This window comes from Anarrhichthys ocellatus, unplaced genomic scaffold, assembly GCF_004355925.1.
Source record: "Anarrhichthys ocellatus isolate YVR2014 unplaced genomic scaffold, GSC_Weel_1.0 scaffold120, whole genome shotgun sequence".
NCBI lineage: Eukaryota > Metazoa > Chordata > Actinopteri > Perciformes > Anarhichadidae > Anarrhichthys > Anarrhichthys ocellatus.
Window position 1 is genome coordinate 22,721 of NW_022280150.1, and position 11,163 is coordinate 33,883.

Here is an 11,163-nt window from a genome sequence, read left to right on the forward strand (position 1 = left end):
GTGTGTGTGTGTGTGTGTGTGTGTGTGTGTGTGTGTGTGTGTGTGTGTGTGTGTGTGTGGACTCTTTCTAAGGGAAGTGGCTTTTATCCTGTGTCCGTTCAGCGCAGCCACTCGGTGGAGAGAGCTGTGAAAGGGACACTATTCCCTCCGGCGGCGGACAGAGAGCCCCTTCAGCACACCGGAGGGCTGGGGAGAGAGAGACCCTCTGTGTCTGCTCGTGAACCAGGGGAGGGGAGAAATGGCCATTGACCCCGGAGAAGGCGACGGAAGTGGAGAGGGGCCAAGCATGTGTGCATCTGTCTCTCATAATATTAGCGCTCTCGCTGATCAAACTAAGTAGGGAGACACAACCAGCATCTACACGGTATGTGGATGTGCTCAATAGATGTAAATGTGGATTTGGAGTGACCTCCAGTTAGTTGCATTTGGTCACGAGTGGGAAGTTTGACTTGGTTTACGCAGGTATTCCCTTTGTTTAGTTGGGTTCACACTCAAAGCTTGTTTTATTTGAGTTTCGGTCACTCGTCGTCCCATCGGGCCGGAGAAGTCATCAGCAGAAAGGGGAACAAGTATGATGGGCGGACTGCTAGCTGCAGTGTATGCACGAATCAGGCAACCTGGGCGAAATGCTTGTGAGCGGTCAACGGTTAAACCGTTGATCATTAACAGCCCTGGTGTATTTGTTTAACTTCAACAAGCTAATTCACGTCACTAAACAACTGCAATCTGCCAACCTTGTGGGCAACCAGCGAGAACCGGAGAGTCCGGAATGGAGGAAGCCATTGTATTAGCTGCGTAACACCAGCATCCAACTTAAAAATAATAATGCAGATTGGAGAGCAATGCCTGTAGAGCTACTCGACATGAACTAGGGCTGAGCCACTGAAACAATTCTGTCTACCACTCATATATTTGGAAGGTTAGGAGAGCAGCACGGTTGAATCGTTTTTAGCATCGCGCTAACCAGACTTAAGCCGGCAGAAGTCTCTGGTGGGCATGCTCAATAGTAGCACGCAGCAGTGAGATGGCCAACGAGAATTGTTAAACACTTTACATATTTAATCAACCCTCAACAACCTGACCCATTGTGATAATAAATAAATATATTACAAACCATAAATAACCTTCTGGTTTCTTTAGGGTTCTGTGTTAAGGAGAATACTTTTTTAAACTGTAAATTAAATATTTTTATTATCAAATATATGTTGTGATAATTAACGACATTAATCAATATGAAAAAACAAAGGTGATAACTTTTTGGCCATATCGTCCAGACCTACTGCCAACGAAACTCGACACATCCAAGAGCTGCCACTAAAGCTGGATTCATGCTTGGTGCTAGAGGTTAACAGTCCAGGCAAAGATACGATGATGTCATAGGGGGATTGAGATGTCGTCTTTCTTCAAGGCTTCCTTCATGTTGTCTTCACTACCAATAGTTTCCTTCAGCATTAGAAACTTGTAGGAGAAAAAACAGCAAATGCTTTGATTTTCTTGTCAAGAAACAAACATTTTAAACTTAACTATCAGTCTCATGAACACCACTCTAATGCATACGGCAAGGCTTTCCAGACCCGACTTTTAAATCAATCCCAATTGTTAACTGGCCAACGTTTGTGCCTGTTCTGTATCGTCCTGCCTGCCTGTGGTCATTGCTGATCTCAAAACACTCTGATGCTCTTCTCTCTACTGTACTCTCTGGAGTGTCGCAGAGTTTCGGGGGCCCCGGGGGGCGAGACCCAGCCGACCCACCAGAACATAACAATGCAAAGCAGTGCTCCATGGCTCCAGGCCCACTGTCCCCCCCCACTGTCCCTCTGCTGCTGACCCCACATATTTTATAGGGTCTTAGGCATTCAGTGGGCTGTCACGGCTCATTAGGAGCTTTAGAAATGAACTTGCACAGCAGACTCTCTCAGCGATTTAATAAACATGGACAGAGAGAGAAAGGGAGGCAGATAGGAATGGTTAGGGCAAAAGTTCACTGAAGAGAGCACATTCTGAGAAGTTTATAGGGGGCATGAATACACTTGGCACAAACTCGTATATATCACCTTTTCTACTACTGCCGATTGGGATGGGTATGTCAGCCCGCCATCCGCAGTTAAGAGAAAGTCATTCTGGGTTTAAGTGAAATGTTGAAGTCGAGCTTCTGTTTCAGAAGGACAAAAATTCTGAGTGAGTCTGATCATCTGTCCCTGACCCTCAGTCAACTCACAGTTCTTCAAGTCAAACCGTCTCTTTTTGTAGGCTAGACCTATGACGAAGTTTGTGCTTTGGTCCACTGTTTTGTCTAGGAAACAATTTAGTCAAACACGCATTGGTTGTTTAATATATTGTATAAAGTCGCACCCACAAAGCATCCTTAATGAGACGGGTTGGTGGGACACCTTACGTACTGAGGACAGTCCAGCCGGTTGACAGTCAAACTGGGAGCAGAGGGCCCCATTATTCCCTCCAGCGTGAGAGGGCGCAGCGGGCCCTCAGTCCAAGGAGAGGTCCGAGCAAGGGATAATGTAAAGCTCCCAGCCGGAGCTGCGAGCCACCGTCACTCCAGGCCTTTCCAAGCCGACTCAGAGCCAGTTGCGCCACACCTCCACAGAGGAAATGCACCCAACAAGGGCCAACATCCCAGGGAGAGGTCCCATGAGGGGATCCTCCAGAGCGAGTGGCCATACCTGTTGAATCCCCCGGGGCAACCTGCATGGACCCCACTGGTTTAGAAGATTAACAATATTTTCAGCAAATGACCACATTCGACTATGTAATGCCCTCCGAATCATCGCTGAAACTCATGCCAATGATAGTTCATATGAAAAGAAAAGTTTAGAAATGGAAGGAATCATCGTATTGACGAGTCAAATCTTATTCAACTAAAACAATTGTGATTCGGGTACAGCCCTAGAAATCACTCATGTGTTTATTCATACGTTTGCTTGCATGTGAACATTTGTTCCATTTTGTGACCACCCGTTCCCCTCCCCAATTCAGTTGACAGTCTAATGGTCTACCAGAGGTTATTTATAGGCGTTGGACTGTGCCCATGCCCGAACATGCTGCATTCCAGACACAACTGATGAGCTCTGGAGATTGTTGGTGAACAGCATGACTGACACCACCCTCTGCTCCTCTGAAGGGTGGCGGTGCTATTTGGATTAAGCACTTCCACAGTAGGAGTAAAATAAGATGTTTCTCTTTCAACGGTAGGAGACCGACTGTGGCAAAGGCCTGGGGTCTCATTTATAACCGTTGCACACGCACAACACGGGGTCTGAAAGAGGCATACGCCACTTCCCACGCAAACGTTCCCACGCATGTCACAAACTTGATAGGAGAATATGCGCACCTGTACGGAAACACTGACCCATGCGTACGAACATTTTGGAGACACGGGAAATTAGCGACGCACATGGTGAGGTGGTGAAATGAAGCCAGACTGTAGAAAATACATGTGAGGCATCATTACACAAATAATGATGCCTCACATTTAATTTCACTTCATATCACACGTTATTTTGCACTTATATATTCTCTTTATTATAAACCAAACCAGTGTTATTTGGCCTTGTACTACTGAGCCATAACTAGAAGCACATTTCAATTGTTAAAGATATAAACCAACTCAAACCTCAAATCAAATTTCACTTAAGATTTTATCAGCACTGTCTGCTCTCCTCAGAGTAAATGAAATTATCATCATATGTAAGATAATCTCAAATAGCTTTAAAGAACTGCAGAACAAAGAATACTCTTCTAATACTTTGCATATATTACCAAGTACAATTTTAGTTTTCATTAAGTGTTGCTGCTGTGAACACGACTTTCAAATCTTCACCACCTGCACATAACGAGTGTGGAAATTAGCAAAGTGTGGAAATAAAGGCAGTGACAGCTCTCGCATGATCACTCCATATCTTCATTATCAGTCCTAATCATAAAGCCATAAGAATATATATATATATATATATATATATATTGTGTTCACCTATCAAACTTTATTTTTTAATGATATCCAGGGTGACGATATCACAGATTGTCACGATCATTTTGGAAGCAATCAGTCGTGCTGCTGTAAACATAAATACTAGGGTGAGACTCGTGACGGGTTATGTTGCATGTTAGATACTCTGGCACTCTTGGGACTCTGTAAATGGAAGAATCAGGAGGGAACGAGTGTTCTTCCTCTCGGTAGTCTCCGTGATTCACCATAAAGAACCACTGATCAGCAGCTCATTGATATGCAACATTCATAAGGTGCTTTGCATTGACCGTTTATGGTTGAATGTGGGCGTGTAGAGGGGGGATGTGAGGCTGAACCAGCTGCACACATTTACAGCATGATTTGGGATTCATAAAAGGAAATTGAGCACTGGCAGGCGTACGCAAGTTTTTGTGACTCTGGATATTTTCCAGCGTACGTGCATTTCCTCCTTTGCACATACGCAAGCATTGAGTGTGGATCCTACGCACTGTTTTCTAAATGTAGTGAATAAACGTGAACCTCTTGGATCCACACTCTCACTGGCATAATGTATCTGCTCTTACTTTAAAAGGCTTAAACGTAAGCTTGTTGATTCATGCCATTGAAAATCCACAAACTTCCTCTAAGAATCGCTTATTAAATGGATGATTATTGAAAGAGCTATCTATGTTGAAGGGTGCTCATCTGAATTAAGAATTAAGTGAAAGTGTCTCATAGCCTCAATGGGTCTCGGATAGCTTTTACATCAACCACATCTGTTCTCTGCCTCCATTTCCACTCCCACCCACACCACAGTCATCAACTCTGATGTTGTGGTAGCTCATAGGAAGCCGTCATTGCTGTTTGGTAAGAGGAAGTTCCCATGGTGATGGGGGTCGTCGCTATAAATATGTTGTCCGGTCAAAGAGCAGGTGAGTACGCCCTGCTCAGAGTAGCAGCGAGAATTCCTCTAGGATTCCCAGGCTCTCAGTTACAGAAGCTTAAAAAGTTATTAGTCTAGCTACTTGACACACTAATTGTTTTTAGATGTAGTCCAACATACGTTCCCGAATAAGGGCAATATGCTTTGGAAAGTATTCAATTATTCCATTCCATCCAACAAGTTGAAGGCGCTGCAAAAGATTTAAGGTATCACCAAAGTAGTGACTGAGGTGACCGTGATTATCTGTCAGTGGTGGACCGACCCTAAAGAGCCACGACAGAGAACTTGTATCTGAGAGCTCTAGATGTTCGGCTCAATAAAACATGAGGTTTGTTTTGTATCTATATTTCATGACGACTATTCTTCCCCTGTCTCAAACCACTGTGGATTTTTCTGTAATGGCCACTCCTCTTGACGCATTACACGCCCCAACTCAAATCCTCTGACAGTGGGCGTGGAGGTTATTACTTATTATACGCTTTATCCTGCTCATGAATAAGTAAAAGAGGAGGCCTGGGACACACTCACCCACTTACCAGACACACACTAAGACACATGCAGCTGCTCCTGGATGGCCCCCCTGGTTATGTACACAAGCACAAATCCACACCCACTCACACAGAGATCCACGTTCTCCTCCCTTTCGACACCCCTCGTCCTCGTCCTGATTGCAGCCCCAGGGGGTGGACAGTTAGGTGAGATGGCGCTGCATGTCTGATGTCTTAGCAGTCTATTCACACTGCCATGTGATGGTAATCTTTCTAAACATCACAGTATAGTCATAGCTTTCTCTACACATTTTCCTCCTCTGTCATTACGCAGAGTGTTGGGGCATAAATAATACCAACAATGACAATTTCAATTTAGTTAATAGTCTGTGCATCTTAAGTCCCTCTCACACATGCAGTCCATCCCTGAAACGTTCAGGAACGTTCCCCCGCATGGGCTCGTGTGTGAACGGGAGCAGGAGATCGACATTCAGGGAAGTCCGTGCCGTCGATGTCCCACCTCAAGGTTGTTGTTGTGGACGAAAGCAGTATCGTAGCAGGGACTGGACGGGGGACGTCCGCCTGACGGGAGACGCCTTCATAGGGAGCGAGCAAACAAATTACAAGACCCCACTCTGAATGCCACGACTGGTTCATGGTGTATTTGCGGCAATGCTTGGGGGGGGGGGGGATTTGACTTGTATCGCAAACTTGTTGAATACGTTCCGAGAACATTGGCACCGGACAAAACCAATTCCTCGAGACGCCTCCCACCGCGTACACCTACATCTTCTTCTTCTCATCCGTTGAGTTTCATGCCGGTTGCACCATTAAGTGTTGCATTACCATCATCTTGCCCCATCTATTCCAGCATTGCCTGAAAGGTTATCCCAGTAATGTAGAGGGAACTACGAAAGAAGCTTGATTCTGTTAAGAGCTCTTACACATCTCTGGTTTAAAGCTCACTCCAAATGCTATACGCTGAACGGGAGTTATGTATTTCTATGCAACCTTTCCCAGTAAGGTCAGTGAGAGGTCTGAGGAACCTGTTCAATAATTAAACAGGTTTTTATCTCCTAATGCGAAAGGCTCTGTGTCCACAGACCACTCTCCTCTCCAGAGGTGTTGAGTGATGGCTATCCAAATAGACAAAACGACTCAAATATAAATGGGAGTCGGAACTGAGAACAAGCAGAGCTTCAAAGATATTTCCCTCTACATTAGATCACTCTATTGGCAGGAATGTGCTTGGGAGATGAATATAAGATACATAAGAACACCATCGAGGGAATGTGGGAAAATTATTCCAATTGTACGCATGTATTCTTTATATGTAAAAAAAAAAAAAAAAAACTGGTCAGATATTTTACACATACTAGAACAGAAATCCAGAAAAACACAATGTACTCCTGGGAACACATCCCAAAAGTCTACATAAGAAATTCTATCTTTTTGGGATCCTCGACCAGTTAACAAGAAGTGATGAAAAGATTATAATTGACCCGCAGCACATTATGTCAATATTAATTAACTATTTGTATAAATTCTATTAAATTAAATATTTACTAAAGAATATATGTAAAAACACATTTAAATAATGTAAATAGTCATACGTACTGTTACGGTACTGTAATAGTTGGTCACAGCAGTAGTAGGTCTACCTCTAAGCACTGCGTTGTCTGTTGGTGAAAGATAAAAATGTATAGAAAGATCAGTTAAAACAGGAAAATCAATTACCTTGTAATTTAGATTGACATCACTTACAGAAGCATGGTGTATCCAGTAAGATTGCTACTTCATTGTACGGTACATAATTTTTCTTTTCTATTTTTACATTTTCTAATTCAAAGAAAAGACCCAAACTGTCTCTCAATACTTTACACCTTCCCAAGCCTGTCTGTGGTACTCAGGCCCAAACTCATTTGTTCCTTCTAAGGACTACATCATTTCCTACAACAGCTTGGTACTGTCTTTTTTAAGCAGCAGCAACTGAAACAGGAGTACATAGTGCAAGAAAAACTAGTGTGTGTGTGTGTGTGTGTGTGTGTGTGTGTTTATGATACTGATGGAACATGTCGGCCCGTGCAACAGTGAAAACTTTTTTTTTCTTGCTACTGTAGCTTAAATTCTTAAGAGGTTCTTCTCAGCACATCTTAATATTTCTCTCTCAAACTCTTAAACTTGCACTGTACTAAACTATATAGTAATGTTTAGACTCAAACATCTGCTAGTGAAGGCCTCTAAACTGCTCTGTTTCTTTCCTCAGAATATTTGCCATGCCACATGGGAAGGCTCTTAACCCCACCCTGCTCTTACTCCTCATCCTCCTCGTCTTCGCCACAGCCCGCGGTCGCTCCTACCCTCGTTTCTCCCGCAATGACACTGAATTCCAGCACCTGGTGCTCCACCCAGACCTCTTCGTGGGGACGGTGTACGTGGGGGCCAGGGACCACCTCTTCCAGCTGGACGGATCGGACGGACTCCGGCTGGAGCTGGAGGAGACGACCGGTCCCGTGAGCGACAGCAAGGACTGCCTCCCCCCAGTGACTGAGTCCAACTGTCCCCAAGCCAGGAGAACCAGCAACCACAACAAACTACTTCTGGTGGATCCGAAGGCGCTGGAGTTGATCACCTGCGGCAGCATCCACCAGGGCACCTGCCAGAAACGCAGCCTGGCGTCGATCAAGAAGGTCCGCTTCTCCACCGAGAGGCCCGTGGACACGCAGTACGTTGCCGCCAATGACCCGTTGGTGTCAACCGTGGGGCTGGTGGTGGGGCTTCGCGGCGGTGAGAGGACAGTGATGTACGTGGGTAGGGGCTACACCGCCAGCCACCCGCCGATCTCCACCCGCCACCTCTCATCAGAGCCCGTCTTCTCCTACGAGGAGACGGCCAAGCTAGCGGTGGCCGGGCGCCTGTCGGAATACGACCACCACTTCGTGATGGCGTTCACACGGCGCACGTACGTGTACTTCTTGTTTTACCGCCGCGACATCAAGTCTGCATCGAGGGAGTACCGGACCTATGCCGCCAGAGTGTGCCTGGACGACACCTCCTACTATTCCTACGTGGAAGTTCCTCTGGTCTGCCGTTCCACTTCCTCTCCCTCCAGGAATTACAACCTGCTCCAGGCTGCCCAGGTACTTTATCCTAACTACTTGGTGTGTCTGAATTTCAAGTCTTTCGGAAATGGTTTAACATCAAGGTATTACTGATCCTGGCTGTGTTGAACGGAGTTGTTTTCCCATGCCTTTGTTGCAACAGGTGGGACAAGGCGTCGGCCGGGAAGGCGAGGATCTGCTGGGAGTCTTTTCCACCCGCGGCGGCTCCACAAACAACGCTGCCTTGGACGCCTCGGCTCTGTGCTTGTACCCGCTGGATGAGCTCGACGGACACATCGACTCTACCCGCGACCTCTGTTACACCCAGGACGGCCGGGTGGAGGGAAGAGGAGAGGTGGCCTACATAGAGTACGAGGTCAAGTCCAGCTGCGCCAACCTGCCTATGGTAAGGATGCGGCGGATGAAGGACAGGGAAGGAAGCTGACTGTTTCCGTGACGGAAGAAGAGCAAATATTTTGGAGAGATGGGCTTTTAAAACTGATTTTGTCAATAACGAGAGCAGGATGCATGCTGTTTTTTTTTGTTTTTTTTCCTGCTTTGACTGCTTGTTAGAGCATGGATGCGGGCCGTATAGTAGGGCATCATGATGAATTATATCCTGCTGTCTCTATGTACTTTAAGTATATTGACTCAATTGGTTTCGTTGGTTAAAAAAAGACCAAACAGAAAGCACAGCCCAGTAACAAGGGATGACTGGATTGCCCAGATTAAGTTTAGCAACAGGAAGAATGAAGGCATTGTAATGAGGCCCTGGTTGGAAAGCCCACAACTCCCAGATGCCCCAGGAGTAGCTCTGCCCAGCTGCAGCGCTGCGGTGACCCCCTCTGCTGTCGCCCAGGTCCTGCCAGCCCTCAGAACCATTTAATGGGACCATTAGGGATCAATAAACCAAGCTAACCCTGAATCAGCTGTGCTGCTGTTTAATGAGCTCTGACAAGGGAGTTTTTTTTAAACCCACTGACATAAGAAAATAGAGATTAAGGTTGAGAGAAGGAAGGGGGGGTGGGGGGGGCACAAACATGGGAATAGAACGACTATCACACACAGCGACAGGGAGAAAGAAGAAAAGGAAACGCTGAATGACACAGAGAGATGATTGAATGAGGAGAGGATGTATTAGATCACAGTTCCCCTTGAAACAATGATAAGCCATCTTTCTGTCTTTTTTTTTTTTTTGTGATAAACTCTCTTTAGACTAACTAAAGATGTCTCATTCTACTTCCTCCTTCAGGGCCAATTATGTGCAGCCAGAGCTTTGAGACTTACCAGAAAGCAGGATTTAAAAAGCGTTTGTTTTGTGAACCCAAAACAGCCAGTGGCCTGTGTCTGCATGAGTCTGCTTTAATCTGTGGCGCAATCCTTTTACGGAGTATCAAGAGCATTGGAAGGCTCCTCGGGCAACAGCAGGAAAGAATGGGAACATGAACTTGTTAGTCTGAAGCTTAGGTGTTTGACATATTAAGAGCAATAAAACAAAAGTATTTTTGGTGCGTTCAGTTTAAATATATAGGTAAGATCAAGGACAACGATAGCGATCGAACTTTCCCTCATGTGTTGCAGAATACCCTCAAGGCGTACCCCTGCGGCTCCGACCACACCCCCAGTCCCATGGCGAGCCGGGTGCCGCTGGAGACCAGGGCCGCCTGGCACACCTCGGCCGCCCGTCTCACTGCGGTGGCCGTCAGTGTCAGAGATGGACACAGCATCGCCTTCCTCGGAGACTCCAAAGGGACTCTGCACAAGGTAGCTCATTTCCACGTAGTGCTTTGAATTTTTGTTCCAGTTTTCTTCAGGCCCCTTTAAGCATGCCCCAGCATGCACTGGGAGGGAGGAAGGGAGACGCCCTGGGACACATCATTGGGATAACAGAGAAAAATTCAGACCACAAAACAAATTTCCTATTACAGCAGTTTCCTAATTTTCAGCCCTACCCAATGTGTCCGTCACTGCCTAACCCATCTAAGGATCAACCTGGAGTTGTTTCTTAGCAAAGCAAACGCACCTCAGACTACGTAAAGCTTTCGCAACCAAAGTCTTTGCCGTTTCCCATATACGCGGCTACAGCTACTGGTAGATTCTAGTCATTCCAGCACTCAGTTTTCCAACATACACAGACTAGCATACCGCCATGATCCCGTGCCTAGTACATTTGCTTTTTGTTCTGTTCTGAGTGCAGAATGAGGTCATTGGAGACAAGAACAAAAACATCTTTGAGCATGTGTTAAGATAGTGATATTTATGTATTCTTTTGGGAAGACTGGCGGAGTTATATGCCTTGCTTGTCAAGTTCTAAGTACTGCTTTCTCCAGTGTTGTCCAGAAACTGCTTTGTATCGCCACCTTTTTCAGCAACATCTTTCTGGATCCGATAGTCACATGTAGGGTGATTGTAGACATAACGCTGCAGAGGTGTAGTCGGTCTGTTTTTACAGTGTGTGCGTGTACATGTGAGTGTTTGATGTGTGTGAAAATGAGAGAGAGGGAGACATTGTCCTTTTCGGTAGCAGATCAAAGCAGCACTCCATGTAGCCATCTGAAGTAAGCTATTGTAACAGGATTATGGTATAACAGCAGGACAAATTCCACAGGGTCCAGATACAGGTGTGTGTGTGTGTGTGTGTGTGTGTGTGTGTGTGTGTGTGTGTGTGTG

General features: G+C 45.8%; 1 protein-coding gene across 2 annotated transcripts in view; it reads left to right on the plus strand.

The window, feature by feature from the left end:
* The first annotated feature begins 236 nt into the window (after positions 1 to 236).
* The window catches only part of LOC116399646 (plexin-B1-like), a 42,890-nt gene continuing 31,963 nt past the window's right edge, over positions 237 to 11,163 (plus strand). The window contains exons 1-4 of one of the 2 annotated variants that reach the window (XM_031876938.1): positions 237 to 364; positions 7,659 to 8,532; positions 8,657 to 8,899; positions 10,075 to 10,257. In XM_031876938.1, the coding sequence (XP_031732798.1) occupies positions 7,669 to 8,532; positions 8,657 to 8,899; positions 10,075 to 10,257 (1,290 nt within the window). In that variant the 5' untranslated portion in view covers positions 237 to 364; positions 7,659 to 7,668. Of the gene's footprint in view, positions 365 to 7,599; positions 8,533 to 8,656; positions 8,900 to 10,074; positions 10,258 to 11,163 lie in introns of those variants that run through there. The other variant, XM_031876939.1, reaches the window with a different exon arrangement.